This window comes from Mastomys coucha, unplaced genomic scaffold (assembly GCF_008632895.1).
Source record: "Mastomys coucha isolate ucsf_1 unplaced genomic scaffold, UCSF_Mcou_1 pScaffold12, whole genome shotgun sequence".
Lineage (NCBI taxonomy): Eukaryota > Metazoa > Chordata > Mammalia > Rodentia > Muridae > Mastomys > Mastomys coucha.
Genome location: NW_022196894.1, coordinates 82,223,190 through 82,240,138, shown reverse-complemented (window position 1 = coordinate 82,240,138; position 16,949 = coordinate 82,223,190). Strand labels below are relative to the sequence as shown.

General features: G+C 41.0%; 1 protein-coding gene across 6 annotated transcripts in view; it reads left to right on the top strand.

Moving 5' to 3' along the window:
- Positions 1-16,949, top strand: part of App (amyloid beta precursor protein) — a 228,643-nt gene that overhangs the window by 147,131 nt on the left and 64,563 nt on the right. For all 6 annotated transcript variants that reach the window (XM_031364311.1, XM_031364309.1, XM_031364310.1 and 3 more), the window contains 3 exons: positions 6,098-6,231; positions 11,459-11,533; positions 11,945-12,103. In XM_031364311.1, the coding sequence (XP_031220171.1) occupies positions 6,098-6,231; positions 11,459-11,533; positions 11,945-12,103 (368 nt within the window). The remainder of the gene's footprint in view (positions 1-6,097; positions 6,232-11,458; positions 11,534-11,944; positions 12,104-16,949) is intronic.

Genomic DNA, 16,949 nt, shown 5'->3' with positions numbered 1-16,949 from the left:
AATGATAAAAGCTGCCCACCTAGATTAGACAAATTATGCCAATATTCTAACCTTTATGATATCATAACATCCTGTGGCTAGTCATAGCCACACTGATTCACTTCCACCATCATCTTCCTTTGTTTCCCACTCCCCCTCCCCAGATGCTCCCTGTCTCTGCAACTCTTAGCCCTGCCTCCCTTTTCACTGTCCATTCACAGGCCTCCCACTGCCCTAATGTAATTGGACAGGGAAAATCCTGAGATAACATCTGACCTACACACACACCCAGCATACACAAAATAAATATATGTAGAACTAATATTAAAAGAAATCGTGTCACCCTGTAAATTGAGGAGTCAAATGGATATGAAAACTATAGGGTTGGTTTTTTTTTTTTTTTCCCTAATATCTTAATTGTCAGTGTGAAGATGGACTGGCGTCCAGTCAGCCCTTAGTCTCCATGGCTTCCTTATCTATGTATTCAACCAATCATGAGTCAAAAATAAGTGCCTCTATACAGAGCATATACAAACTTTTTTCTTGTTCCTCAAACAATACAGGAAGAAACCCACTCCCTTTAATGTCTGCATTATCTTCAGTAATATAAACAGTCTGAAAAAGGACAGTATAGACATTAGATACTCCAAGTTATATCCAAATGTACAAAAGGGTGGGCAAACTGGAGTTTGCTATCTATAGGGAACCCTGGAAACGACTCCCTATGCACACACCCGGGGACAGTTAACCTCCATGGAGTTGGAGTCACAGCAAGGGAAATTGGTATATGAATTGGCTTTGACCATTTCTCTCCCTGAACCCTCTGAGCCATACTGATTTCAGCCATGTCCAAAAACCTCAGTGGGTTTCACTTTGTTTAAAATAAGTTCCTTATGTAGTGAGGCCTTTCCCAGGGAACAGCAAGTATAAAAAATGGCATCATGTTCTCGGGAATAGCGCTCTTTGTGAGAGTCCATGCAACAAGATTCATAGGAAATCAGAAGTAAGCCTGTTCCCTAACAGCCAGAAAGTAGACTTCCAATAGATCTTAAGAAGACTGAAGAATGAGCAGTAAGTACTGTGACCAGCATTGGCATATCATTATCATTAGAAGTGAAATGGACTCTCACAAGTGAAGAAACTTATTCTTATAATCTTCAGCTTCCTGGCATTTAGGTTTAGGTAACATAGTTTTATCATGAGAAAACAGACACACCCATGTGTATGTGGCAAACAGAGGAGGGAGACTGCAGAACACGTGTGTGTGTGCGCGCACGCGTGTGTCTGTGTCTGTGTGTGTATATGTCTGTGTATGTGTGTGTGTGCTGTATGCCCATATATACATGCAAATAAGGATCCCAGTGGAAGACCTTGTATCCTGCTCTTATCTCTCATGGAACATGGAGCTAGGCTGGCAGCCAGCAAGCACAGTCATGATCCTATCTCCCCACCACACATTCCTAGGATTTCATGTACACAGCCATGACTGGCTTTTTACAAATCCTCATGCTAGCGAGATCTCTTACCCACTGAGCTATGTCCTCAGCTCCTACATGATCTTTTTAAAATCTCATTATCTGTTCCTCGTGAGCTGCCAAACACTCTTGCTCCTCTGAGTTCTCACTGTGGCTTTATAGCCTTCTGAACAGCCCCCTCTGCTTCCTCCATGGCCTTCTCCACTGTGGCCTCATGCACATGTCATGGAATTTACCAGGCATTCTTCCTTCTTAGGACCTCAGTGCTAGTTTCTGCATCTCCTTGTCGTGTTCTTCACCAGTGACCTGTGAGGTCTGAGAATGTCACCTTCATGATGAGGACTCTACCTGGACACCTGCTTAGTGGCTGTAGACTCCTTGATCACACACCCTTTTCTCCCACTCCCCTTTAACCCAGTTTTATCTTTGTCCCCTCCATAATACAAATTACATAGTTTGAAGAGGTGTGTGTGTGTATGAGTGTATATGTGTGTGTATATGTGTGTGTGTGTATGTATGTGTGTGTGTGTGTATGTGTTTATGTGTATGCATATGTGTGTGTGAGTGTATGTGTGTGTGTGTATGTGTATGTGTCTGTGTGTGTGTAGTAACTGCATCTTTCACTAAGACATTAACCACCAGGTACAAATGTGGTTTTTTGGTCACTGTTTTTTAGCCCACAGGACTTGCATATGACAGATGCTGATAAGAGACCCCTGGAAAGGAAAGTAGAAGAGCAATGAATGAGCAAGCATACATTCGTGATACAACTATCACCTAAGCTTATCAGATACCCCTGGCTTCCCAGTTAAGATAGCTTCCTATTGCTTATAAAGTATCAGAAAAAGCCAACCTGATGGGAGAAAGGTTTATTCTGCCTCATTTTTCAGTTTTAATCAATGGTCCAACTTTCTTGTTTCTTAATGGCAGGAAGGAGGTAACAGAACATAGCCACTCATCTTACAGGAGTGCAAGAAGGAGATGATGTGATAAAAGGGTACAAATAAGGCCATAGTCATGCCCTGAGTGACCTGCTTCTTTCTCTCCAGCCCCCACCTCCTAAAGAGTGTACCATCTCCCAATAGCACTAACTGGGGCACCAGTCTAGGCCATTCCAGATCCAAAGTATGACACCATGTTTGCTGACAGATGGACAGATAGATAGATAGATAGATAGATAGATAGATAGATAGATAGATAGATGGATGGATGGATGGATGGATGGATGGATGGATGGATGGATGGATGGATGGATACATACATACATACATACATACATACATACATATATACATATATGTACATATACACATACCATTAAGCATGCCGGGCACCCTGGAATATTTGAAAGGAGGAAGTCCACCCCAAGATAGTAAGTAATGTGCTCTGAAGTTGCAATGCTTTTCTCTTGTTTTGGTTTTGTTTTCTATTGTTTTTTTAAGGAGGAGATTCACTTAAATGTTAGAAATCTCTGCCTAGGCACTGGATAGTGGTGGCATTGATGTTGATTAACGATATAGGACTCAAAATCTGGAGCTGTGTTTGTCTCTTGAGGCTGAAGGCTGGGTCTCTGTAGAAGGATGGTCATGCCCTTCTCCCCAGCTTGCTTACAGAGGCCAGGAGTAGACATGTCACCTCAGGTGAGAATTCACAAGTATGCCAGCTGTGTGCCTCTGACCCCTGTTATATGACCTAATTTTTTACCAGATAGTCTTCAGGGCCAAACAACTTGTTCAGTAGGAAACAGTCCTACATATTCATAACAAACCGTATTTCTGGCTAAGTCACATTCTTAAAATTTTCAAACAATAAAGTCCCTTTCCAGTGGCCTGGATGTGTAGATAAATTAACTCTTTATTGCTCGAAAACTAGTATAACCCTCTTATGGTCCACCTGATCCTGAATTCATATTCTGGTTATTTTAGGATACTGAGTTTATTATTCTCTACACAGTGAAAGAGATTTTTTTCTTTCACCATAAAAATACATATTCCCAGCACAGTAAATGATATTAAAAAGAGATGACAGTTATTTGACCTCATTGGAAATCTGAACCCATATCATAGCTTCTAAGAAAATTCAAAGATTTCTGAACAGTTTATGTGATTTGTATTGGCATGTGGGTTTTCTTTTCTTCTTACACAAAACAAAAACTTAGTCTGATATGGAAGGGCACTCTGAAAGCAAAAGCAAAGGCAAAGTCAGGAGGATTGCCAGTTTGAAGCAAGCCTGGGCTTAGACAAGACCCTGTATATGTCAAACAAACAAAAAAATAATTAAATTTTGAAACAATAAATAAACCTCCCAATGTCTCACTTTTGGAGTATCTCCAGTGCCCCCTTTGAAGTGACATGGATCCAGCTCCTGTTGCTTGCACTCTGGGATATAGGGGAACTGGTATCCTTGGAGCCACTCCTTTCCTCAGGAACACTATGGGACATGGATAAGCCATGGCCCACCACCTGCAATGAACTTCCTCACAGTACAGTAGCTGGTCCTGGGAGCACAATAGCTTTAAGATGTACAGTCTTAGGGGAAGAGAATCTGAGGTCTCTGGATGGTCCTTCCTTTGAGGTCCTTCCTTGTCATAGAACATCAACAATGAAGGACTAATGTCGCTTTAAGAATCAGTGTGTACTGTCATTGTCACCTTCACTAAATGATCTCATGGTTTGCTGGTTTAAATATAGGATCATTCCATTTACCCATACCAACTGAGATGGAGGGTTAGTGTAAATGACTCTAAGTTTGAATCAAATACTGAAAAAAGGGTTGAATCTTAAATTCCAACAGTAGGTTCTAACTGGGACTCCTAACAAAATTTCCTTGAAGAGAAATTTCCTATATTCTTTAGGTTTTTTTTTTCTCCAGGGAAATTGGAAATTGTGTGTGTGTGTGTGTGTGTGTGTGTGTGTGTGTGTGTATGTGTTTATCCTACTCTGAGGAATTACTCCTGTGCTGTTTGTGGATACTGGTAAGCACATAATTGACTCCAAGCCATAGGAATCCATATGTTCCCAGTCCATGAGCAAAATCCAGTGCCTCAGACTAGAATCCAAAAGCACAAGTACCTCCTTCTTTTGTCTTTTTGTTATATTCAGGCTCTTGGAGAGGCGTCCGAAGGGATCTTAGCCCTCAGATCCCATCACTAATCTTATACAGAAACACCCTTGCACGCATACATCCAATTGTAGGATTCAAGGCATGGCATCACTAGTAGATAAAAATCTTGGACTGCTGAGTGCTCTGTCACTTGCCCTGGGTACCAGCTGGTATAAAAACCTTGTCTCAGGTTCACACCTAGCTGGGGCTAATTTCAGAGTCCCCAGTGGACCTTCCTTCCTTCTCCCCATTGGGCAAGTGTTCCCGTTTTTATCAGCTAGATGAGGACAGTTCTTTGAGGTCCCAGGAATAAACCTTTGCCTCCCCGCTTCTGCTCAAAAGCCACACCTGGACAGACATCTTGACTGCTGTTGATTTTTTAAAAGTGATGATTAACCAGTGACCACAGAAAAAGGAAAGAAATCAGCATGCATCTCTCTCATGTTTATTGAAATGCATTCTGGTTTCTGTTAATATGGTCAAACCTTTGATTCTAATGCCAGTCATTTTCTTAAATAGGTAGACAAGGCACTAGCTTCAGACAACTTCTCTGTGACTTCTTATCCAGTTGCCATCGGGGATATTGCATCCCAAGCCTTTTACTTCAAGAATTTGATGAGAAGTGTGAAAAGAATATTTGAAGCAGTGATTGATATTTTTGAATAAACATGTAAATTTATTTGAGGGTGATGATATCATTTCCTGTTTAGGGAGAAACCCCATTCCTCTTTAAAACTGTCTCCTCTATCTTTCTTACTGCTCTTACATACTTTCAATTCTTGCTAATCACTATTCATTCATAAGTTAGAATATTTCTGTTTTATAGTTCAGTCTTCAGTTTTAGGAGTATCCCTGTTGCCACATAACATCACAGTGGATGCGGCAATTCAGATCCTGCCTGGTGATACCGAATTTAAAATAGAAATCACTGTCTATTTGATAAACAGTGTGATGAATTATAGACTGTTGCCAAATATGTGAAGGTGGAATGTCCTTCTGTGGTTTCTAAACTGCACTTGTTGATGTTTATATGTCTTCCCATGGTGTTCAAGCTTTCTTGTGAAGGGTGGCTTTGCAGTTAAGCTGTCTAAAACACAACGTGCAGAATTCCCATTTTGCCGAGATGCCTTGACTTTGCAACCACCACCTTTTCAGATTTCATTGGTGTCTGCGGGACTTCAATGTAAGACGCTGGACATACCCTTAGCTACTTTCCAGATTACAGAACAGCCAAGCAGAGCGTGAGGATTTGATCAAACATGGCCATATTAAGCAGTGATTGCTGGAGGAATGCCTGTCTGGGCAAAACATTTTAATGCTCTAGTTTTTAAATGTGCTCTTCTGCTCCATACTACAGAGGTGAAACATGCTCTCACCATGGTAAAATGTCTCTGGGTGCTTCTTTAGGCTGCATTGGCATCTACTGTAATCTACTGTGTGCTGCTCCTTTATACAATTCTGTCCTGGGAAATGACTGGCTCTCTAACAAAGATTGAGCATTCTGTTTCTCTTCTCATCTTGCCTTCCTGTCTCCTTTCTAGTTCCTACGACAGCAGCCAGCACCCCAGATGCCGTCGACAAGTACCTGGAGACACCCGGAGATGAGAATGAGCATGCCCATTTCCAGAAAGCCAAAGAGAGGCTGGAAGCCAAGCACCGAGAGAGAATGTCCCAGGTAGGGAGGATGTTTCCATCTTCTGTTGTTTTGTTATATAGAGAAATCTGTGCTCGCCTCTGCCACAGCTGGATAGACATAAAGTTTAACTTAAAATGTTTGCTACAAGGCCACAGATTGTAAGATTGCCCCACATCTATCCCCGTACATGGACAAGTCAAGTAAAGACAAGTACACGAGATTTTTGAAGCATAGATTCAATCCTGTCTCTCTGCTAAAGAAAGGTACTCTGAAGATGGTGAGGCAAGGGCCATTAGTTGATGTATTGTAACAAACTTTATTTTGTGTGTGAGTCTCATAATAGGCTGTATTCTTTAGATGTGCATTGTAAAATTTACTTAAAGAATAAAAAGGAGTAGTTCAAATCAGTAAACTATTTACTATTACCCACTAAATATGAGGATCTGGGTTTGATTCCTGGAACACACATTTAAAAAGCCAGAGCTTGTGACCTTTTTAATCCAGTGCTGTGGAGGCAGGAGACAGGCAGCCTGTCTAGTCTTCCTAGAGAGGTCCAGCCCCATGAGATAATCTGTTTCCCAAGAAGTGTAGGGTACTAGAGGAAGAACACTGACACGTTTAAGCTATGCCCTATCCCTTGGGCCACATCCCAGCTAAGTTCTCTATCAGGCTCTGGGTTCCCGGCCACAGCCCTGCCACAGGCACTATTGCTTTGTGAAAACTCCCCATGCCTTAGAATTGCCCAGTTGATCCAACCAAGATAGTCATTCCTAAGCTGGCTTACCTCACATCTTTACTCCTTCTGCTCCTAAATGCACTCTCAGGCTTTGCTCTGTCCTCCCATCAGTCCTCTGCCTGAGAGTGGCCCTGGCCCTGTGTACCTGCGAATCATGAAGTCTTCCCCATAGAGCGTGTTTCTTGAGCTGTTGGCATCCTAAACAACAAGAAAACCCTTATTTTAAACAGAACTAATGATGTATCTCAAAAAGCAAGACAAGGTTGCTATTTCTTTAAAGATGACTAGCTATAATACTTGCCCCTACTCTTTCAGTTGTAACCCTGAGAGAAAAGGTTTTACAACCACACTGGACCATAGTCATCCTGGCCATGAAGTATCATTCACGTTCTACCAGTTGCCCATGAGGAAAACCTGAAGTTGAGCTAGAAAGCTAACTGAATAGAACAGGCAACTAAAATCAATCCCCCTGAAAACTAGAACTTTTCACATTTTTTTTTTTTTAATTAAAGAAGTCATTTAGGAAGGTGTGGAAAGACTCATTGGGATTTACTATAATTCCCTCCTTTTCAAACTCAAAATTGATCTCATTTTCTAAAGCTTTCAGAGGCTTTCCTGTGACCCTTAAAAAAATTACAGCCCTGGGTACATAATTGCACAGAAGGCCACAGGAAGTATAATAACCACTGAGCGCGCCCGTGACGTTTGCAGTGCCTGCCAGGGCACCCTGACCCCAGCCTTGCCTCTGCCTCCCATTGCCAAGACAAGCTGAAGGCCGGGCTTGTCTGCAGCTGGAAGCTGTTCCCCTCCTCGGGACTTTGCTCTTCACATTGGCTTATTTTAGAAATGTCTTTCTCTTCTTCCCACCCACAAATCTCACGGAGACCTCTGTCGCACATCTTGCTTAACTCAGGGCAAATGGTTACTCTTACCTTTCATTTGTTTCTAAAGATTTGTATAATACTTTATGTATTGGTGATTTTTATGTCTATAATCGTATGTTTCTACTACACTCTAATTCCTTTTAGTCTACAAAAAAAATTACATGAGGCATGCCAACCTTGTATTTCATTCTTAAATCCACATGAATCATTTTTTTCTAAATATTTTTTCACTGTATCTGAGGTATTTTTATGTAATTAAGGAAATTAGTTTCAAGTTCCGTGTTAGCTTCTGACATGATCTGTTGTAGAAATAAGAACCCTGGTAAGCATCTACTTAATCCAGGACTTAGTTCATAGATTTCCGGGAGACTTTCTCCATCTTCACATCCCAGATCAGAGATGACTTAGCTGTAGTCATTCCGAGAGCAGAGAATGCACCGGGTAGACTCCAGTGTTAGAAGTTTAGCTGCCATTTATCTCCATAGTCTATGCTGCTCAATTCCGGGGACTTTTTGACTTTGAACTTGTCTGTCTCTTAAATCTCTACTTAGTAATCGTCATTTTCTCTGCATGACATAACCAGGCCTCTGAAGAACCATAAATCCCGATGGAATTGATGACTCTCTGCACACAGTGAAAAACTGTTGTTCAGGGACCCACAGTGCAGGCCTGAAGTTCAGATTCAGAGAACTTCAAGTTTTCAAATTCGGAGCTTTCCAACTTGATTTTTATTGTAGCTTTCAGTTAATTTTCTGGGTTAGCATACAAAATAATGGACCTCATCTGTCTCTGCTGCAGGTACAAAGGATTAGGGAAGATGATATTTGTACTGATGTTAATGACCTAGCATGTTTAGGGAAGATGATATTTGTACTGATGTTAATGACCTAGCACAGTTAGGGAAGATGATATTTGTACTGATGTTAAATGACCTAGTGATCTGAAGATCTTGGTTGCAACATGACTAGCATGTGTCAGATGCAAATAAGCACATACACAAAAAACCTAAATGTGCTTCATTAGTGTATTAGTTCACTTCTTGGTATGCCAAGCAGCCTGACAAGAGCAACCTAAGAAAGGAAGGCTTTGTTTGGGTGTAGAATTCCAGAGTACTGTCCAGAGTGACACGGTAATCATGATGTGAGGCAGGAACTGGAGGCAGCAGGTCACATGGCACCTGCAGTCAGGCAGCAGAGTGCACGGCCCACGCTCTCCTTTGGGTTCTCCAGTCCAGAATCCCCAGCCACAGCCCAGTGCTACTTAAATTTAGGGTGAGTCTCCCCACATCAATTAAACTAATCCAGGAAAATCCCTGCCCCTGTCATTTCTAGAGACTTGTTTCCATGGAGACCCTAAATCCTGTCAAGCAAGATCATTTGGTCACACGTACTTACATATCTAGTCCATTTAGTGTGTATGTAGAATGAAGTCCTTCAAAACAAAAATTTTCCTGATGCTGAGTTTTTTAATATATTCAGTGGTATCTTAGGGACGCTACTAGTACTGACGCTTAACTCACCTCTACATAGATGTCCCACTCTGTAGCCACACACTGAGCCAGTAGGCTACTTGGCGTATGACCATTCCTCATCCACTGCTCACTCTCATAGCTTTCTTAAACTGGTGAGTGAGATTACTGATTACAGGGCTGTTGTGAGGCACCAATTAAATGAGGCAGCCTTTGTAAAGCACTTAATCCAGTCATCTTATCTACTGCCAATGTACCCCAGTGAAAGCCACTGGCTAGGGGGTAAATCTTCTGTCTACAGCGTGTCTATAAGTAGTCCTTCAATGATGGCATAGGCTATGGATATGTGAGAGGAGAAGATATTGTTAAATCATTCTGAAAAAAATCAATGTTCTAGTTCATTTATATAGTAATATGTATTTTCAATTCATTAGCTAGATAAATCTTAATTATTTCATGGATCTGTAATTCCAAGAGAATGGTCCAGGTTCCGAATGTCTAAGATAAGATGATAGTCAAGGATACATAATGCAGGGACCGGCTTTCACACCCCATTAAGACATTTGCTTTCTATCTCAAACTAATTTTGAGATGTCTTGCCTGAGGAATTCTAGTTAGAACCACCACTCGGGAACGTTCCCTCCCATACAGGAAATTGAAACATTTTTCTTCCCAGGCTCATCTATAAAATGAAGCATCTCTTCAATATCTCTTTGTCCACCGCTGCCCTTTCTTGGCTAACAGAAGTATTCAAGTACCTTGAACAGTTTGTACGTTTTCCATGTATCTTGTTCTCAAGAAACTAATTTTAAAAAACCAACTCACATGCTGATCAGATATGATCTTATAAGCCTAGTTTTCCGTGCAGTTTGGGGAGATGTATGAGAAGTTCGTGAGTACCTACCCTGTAAGCAACTTGGTATCTTGCTTCATCTTCCTTTATTAGGCTAACTTCACATGGAAACCCACTTCACCGACCAGACAGTAGAAAAGGAAAGGGCAGCCATGGGTAATGAACAGTTAGTTAACCTGCATCTTCATTCTGCAGCACACAGGAATAGGCACTGCATTCTGATCAGTGAGTGAGGAGGTTGAGAACAGGAAACGGTCATGACCCAGCAGGCTGGCCTGCTTCCTCAGTTAGGGTCTTACTGTTTGCCACATTCAGGAGATTCTAATGCATACTTTAAGGGGATTTCTGGGTGGATTTGGAGTCACCCTTGCTACTCTTGACTTAGGTTACTGAACATGAAGAGTCCATTCTTCATTTATGCAAGGAGTAAACCTTAGCAGTTCAGACAGCAGAGGTCTTCCTTCTCTTCTGCATCACCTTTTCTTTTTGTGGCATTGTATTCCTGGTCTGCACATGCACATACCCAAGTACACCACTTTGGAATGCTTTGACTTGATGTCATAAAAGGTTAATATTCAATGTCTTAGTTCATTGACAGGAGACTTCGTTCAGATAACATATGCCTTTGTCTTAGTCAGGGTTTCTATTCCAGCACAAACACCATGACCAAGAAGCAAGTTGGGGAGGAAAGGGTTTACTCCACTTACACTTCCACATGGCTGTTGATCACCAAGGGAAGTCAGGACTGGAACTCAAGCAAGTCAGAAAGCAGGAGCTGATGCAGAGACCATGGAGGGATGTTCCTTACTGGCTTGCCTCCCCTGGTTTGCTCAGTTTGCTTTCTTATAGAACCCAAGACTTCCAGCCCAGGGATGGCACCACCCACAATGGGCTTTCCCACCCTTGGTCACTAATTGAAAAAATGCCTTCCAGCTTGATCTCATGGAGGCATTTCCTCAAGGGGGGCTCCTTTCTCTGTGATAACTCCAGCTTGTGTCAAGTTGACACACAAAACCAGCCAGTATAGCCTTTTATGGGTAATCGGTGTTTACTCACGTCAAGTAAAATGACTTTCAGACATTTATCAAGGAAAATGAAAAGATGAACCAACCTTATTTCAAGAAGCAGCAGTACATGTGGACATTTATATTCACCATACTGCTGGCATAAATTATTTACATTCTTGTAGGACAAATATTATTCACATTGGATGGGCATGTGATGTGTTTTTAATAGGAAACATACTATAATATAAGCCACTGTGTTAAATCTGTATTTGAAAGAAGAATGGAGGATTTTCATATTGTCTGATGTCATCTTTATAGGTCATGAGAGAGTGGGAAGAGGCAGAGCGTCAAGCCAAGAACTTGCCCAAAGCTGACAAGAAGGCCGTTATCCAGGTAACACCCCAGCACCATCTACACACCAGATAGGACATGCTACACACTCAGTCATCAAGGGCCTCCAGGCTACCGGTGTCTGCTGGAAGCCTGTGTTGATATTTGCATGACCTTGATTCATCGTCACTCCTTGTCCTAGTAATAAGTTGCTTCCCTTCCATTTGCTCCCAACTATTTAAAATTAGAATTAATCACCCCAAATATATTCTATGGCTTACAATCTTCATTTCATTAACGATACGTCTTCTGAGCAGCTGGAGTTCTCAGCTCCTCCGGTCCCTTGGAAAATTTAAGTGAGATTAGGAATTTAGGAGTAAAGCCAGCCTACAGATGACCTCGGACAGAGAGACTGTCTTGGCACTAATCGTTACGCTGAGAAGCAGACATGTCTGTGTGTATTTCTCACGTCAGCATTTCCAGGAGAAGGTGGAATCTCTGGAACAGGAAGCAGCCAACGAGAGACAGCAGCTTGTAGAGACACACATGGCCCGAGTTGAAGCCATGCTCAATGACCGCCGCCGCCTGGCTCTCGAGAATTACATCACCGCGCTGCAGGCGGTGCCTCCACGGGTAGGTCACATCGAGATGTCACTGCAGGTCACTGCATCAGTGGTGGTGTCCATACAGGGAGGACTGGGGGCCACAGGGAAGAAGCTAGGAGAAATGCCATTAGCACTTTATTTGTAGATGAGATTTAGGTACATTGTATCCTAAAGATCACAGACCAATATTGGCCCCCCCTCTCTTAACTCGTTTGGCAATTGCCTTTACACTGACTTCCATACTGCATTCTTATTTTTCTTTAAGCCAGCATTGTTTATCTTTTCTCTATAATAAGAAACAATCATATCTTTTTGCCAATGTAGTCATAGTCTCTGATCATATTTACCATGCATGTATCATTTTTCTTTTGCCCAATGTACATCCTTTATGTTTTCAAGTACATGTAAGATGAAGTTTGAATTCTTTGGGTTAAAATGTGTATATGCTAGTGATTTGTTTATGCCTGGAAAACACCTTAACTTTACTATTGGTTTTAAAAGATATTTTGCCTGGGTATAGAATTGTCACTGGTCCGAGTGTTGTCCTTTACTACTTTAATAATGTTTACTATTTTCAACAGACCATTCTTATCACCTCTACAAATAATCTTTTGTTTGATCTGGCCATGTTCAAAGTTTTTCTCTTTTTCACAGTACCTATTTTATCGATGTAAAATGATGGAATTCCATCTGTCCTTAGTCTCTTCTGGCCATCCCTTCATCTCATACCTAAGATTATAGCCGATATTTTCTTGCATAATTTTATGTCTGGTCATTTTTTTACTGGCTATCGTATACCATAAACTTTATATTATTGGGTGCTAGGTACTTTTGTACAACTATAAATATATTCAGGCTTATTTGAAATCCAGCTAGTTTACCTAGAAGCAGCTTCACCCTTTCGAATTTCACTGTTTTTAGATTTGTTGATAGGAGTGAATCTCCTTGTAGCTTGTTATTCCTATTTTCAATCAGGATCCTACTTAATAGTCTACCATGAACTCTGAGTTTCAAATTGGATTGCCAAGAACAAGGCATTCCTGTATCTGTGGGACTCCAGGCACTGTTACCTCTAATCCTCTGGGTACCTTTTACCTCTAGCCTCAGTTTCTTATAACAGCAGGCATGGAAGATCTGCAGGATAACCTGCAGATCTCTTGTAGAGCACTTGGTCCTGTAAAGTCTAGCCAGCTGGGTCTCCAATACACCTCCCTTCTTGTAGTCCACTGCCTGAGGTCTCTACCTTGTACAGTCGGGGAAGCTTGGGGGCCATGGTTGCTGACAATTGTAGGACCTCACTTTGTATGTCTCCTCTTCCTCTGAGGTCCGTGGTCCTTACCTTGCAGAAGCTGTTTCTCTTATTTCGTCCATCTATTCCTTTTCTCTGGCAGGAGGGTGAAATCTTGGTCTTCTTGATAGATCTTGGCCAGAAGTGGAAATATGTCCACATTATGTCACAGAATCCAAACTCCACCTCCTTGTGCTGATTTTCCTCACCACTCTGATTTTCCTTTCCCTGTTCAGGAGCTCCTGGCATTCCTCCAGGTAGCAAGAGGGCACTGATTCTCTTGGGCTGATGACATCACTGTGATCTCGGGGGATGGGGTGGCTGGTTCAGGGTGACACCAGTAGTCATGGACAGAGAAAGCTGTGAATCAGTTGCCTGCTGCAATGTCTCTTCTCTGGACCACACCTCCTCCCTGAACAAAGAGCTTCTGAAAATAAGATATCTATATTAGCATTTTATTTTCTCTGAGCAATCTCTGTCTTTCACAGGCAGTAAGTACTTAGTGAAACTCAAGTTATGTCCCTCTGCAGATGACAAGGCTCTTGGTTACTCTTTCTTTAAAGAGCATGCTTTGGTGAGGAGAGTTGTGGGGGTCATTTGTCAGGCAAGAGCTGCTGGGTGGAATTTTAAGCCACAGGCCTGAGTCTTGGAGCCCTGCTTCCTGTGAATAAAGTTACCGACCTTGAGTATTATTTAAAATTTGACTCAGCCACTTCACTTGGCTCTGCATTGTCTTGATTGCCTTTGTGCAGTTCTCTTAAGAGATATAAATCAAGAGTTTCCATTAAATGTTGTAATTCTATCTACGAAATGTTTTCTTGATATGTTACTTATAACAACCACAGAGCCAGGACAAGTTATTAGAAATGTGACTTAAATGTGCACTGACTATTTGAGCACATGGTAAAAGTAAAAGGGTTTTTTCTTTTCTGTTTTAAAATAGTCTAATCTTATTCTGAATGTTTGCCAAGCTTCATCGACAGATCTTCCTCAAGACCAGTGAGAAATATGTGACCAGGGGCACATGTGTCCTAGTTTTAATTAATTAAAGCAGAAAATGAGGGAATAGATTGGAAAGCTTAGAAGCTTCTCTGTTTCTGAAAATTTATTCATTCTCATGTTCCCTCCAGAGAGAAGCCACCACCCTCTGGCACCTCCTCTGGGCACATCTCCACGGGCAGCTCTCCACACCTGCAGTGCTAGGATGCTCTGGGGCCCATTTCTGCTTTTCTTTCATCTTTTAAAGTGAAAAACTTACTATGAAATTACTAGTGTTTAGATATTTAAAAACATTTTATAGAGCACAAATGAAAAGTGATTATTACCAGAGTTTGCCCTAGAGAGCAGCGAGTTGGTAAGAACTTCTGAAAATGTGTGTGCATGGCTTCACACACACACACACACACACACACACACACACACACACCACTCTTAAACCATTTCCAGGGGTACATTTTTTTGTTTAAATTTAACATGCATTCTTATCGAGTAATAGTAAGTGTTGGAATAAGAGTGGCTTCAAATAAAATATAAAATATAATCAGTTCAGTTGGGGAGGAGGTTATGATAAGGAGAATTTATAAGCTAACTAGTATGGAAACAAAGTTTTTGATATATAATTTTTTTCCTTTTTAAATGATTTTTGCTGGTTATTAATATTAATGGTAGTAATCAAGTTGTGAGAATGATTAGTGGTGTGGATAGAGAGGGTCTGAGGGAAACATAATTGAGCAATTTAGGTAGTTTTAATCATTTTTGTCATAATAGTGGTAGGCTAATGAGACTTACTAAGAAGCTATAAGAGGTTACATTTCTTCAGGTTCTTTTGGAATTTTAATTATCAAATTAATGGGAGAAGTATTAGTGATGGTAAAATAATTTTTAGCATTGTAGAAGGGTAAGGTTTTATACATAGTCAGTTCCATACAAACACATCAGTTATAGCTGGATTCTAAGAAGCCTTACTTGAGTTTTATTATATAAGTGTTTTTAATAAAAAAAAAACTGAACTTCCAGTTGTTTCAGAACAGTGTAGGCGTTGGAAAAGGAGGGGATTTAGTTAAAGCTGCCTAGATGTCTGCAACCTTGAATTGTTGTTTCATCAGAGAGTATTGGAAGAAAGAACGGAGGATCTTAAGTGTGAAAATGCAAAACTAAAACAGATGGTTGCAAAGCACTCTAGAAAAAGTTAAGGGTATGTCACAGGTGGCATTTGTTGGATGGTCAAAGCTCTTGGCAAATCTTTCCTGGGATCTGTGTTGCTTTAAAACATCTTTTGTTTACTAATTCATGCTCACTCTGTGGGCTCTGCCTTCTGGGTTGTGTTACTAAGCCTGTTTATCCCCGGAGAGCTTGTCTGTTTGGTTTGACTGAACAAGGCTTAAAGATGCAGAAGTCTGTATCAGACCTGGCCCTTCAGTGCTCTGGGGTTGGAGGGGGTTAGCTCTGTCCCCAGGGTCTGCACAGATAACAGTTAACTGAAGGCATAGATCATGGAGCTGTGGGCAAGGGCTAAACCTCAGTCTAAGCTGAATGTACTTGGTTTGCGGGAGAGGACTGCACTCAGCCTGTTTAATACAGGTTCTGGTATTATATAAATACCTGTGTTTATTGCCCAAGACAGCCATTTAATCTGTAACTAGGGACAAGTTACTTAACAAAGGAATTCTTCCTCCCCAGTCTACAAATCGGGGTTAAATTTTCAACATGTCGAAACAACAATTAACAGGTTTCTAGCTTTGGTTGGCCAAAATTCAAAACCAGAAGGATTCAGTGAAGGTTGAGACAGGACTGTAGAGAGTACAAAGACATCTTCCTTGCCAAGGGGGTTGTGTGGTGTGGAAGACATGGAGGCTTTGCTGACTGTCCCAGTTGGGAAGGTCTGCTTCTCAGTTAAAGAGGAACCAATGGGCAATGGCATTTCTGAACTCGTTGAGCATGTGCAATATGCCTGCTCTAGCAGTGGGAACCCTGCAAAAAAGATCGATTATGCAAAACTTTTCCATGTAGCACACCATTATTATCTGAACTAAACATCACCAAACAGAAGGAAGCCATGAGACTAATCTGTTGCCATTTTCTCTATTCAATGAAATTTGTGTTTGACCTACCTTGATGGGTTTTTAAAGAAAAAGATTAGAGATACATTTTATATCAGGCTTTAAATTTTTCACTCAACCACTAAACTTAATGGCAAAAAAAAAAAAAATGTTATTTTCTAAAAATTACAATGTAAGTTTCCCCAATTGGTTTTTATTTGTTTCCTTGGCTTGTTTTTGTTTGCATTCGTTTTCCTGGTGTTTTCTCCTGAATTTCCCCTGTAACAATGAGCATATATATACAAGGTTTATGGCAAAATAGGGAATCAAACTCAGCAGGAAACATGACAGGAATGGAGGTGTAGCTCTCTCAAGTGTGTCTTTAAAACACCACACAATTGTTTCATATGGTTTATGTCATATGCTGAATACTTTTTGAACTCTGAGATATAAAACTGCAAAAATATGTGGCCTTATAAAACTGGAGAAAATTACTTTTTTTTTTTCCTGGGAAGGTGAAGTTCAAGGTTATAGAAACCATTAGCATG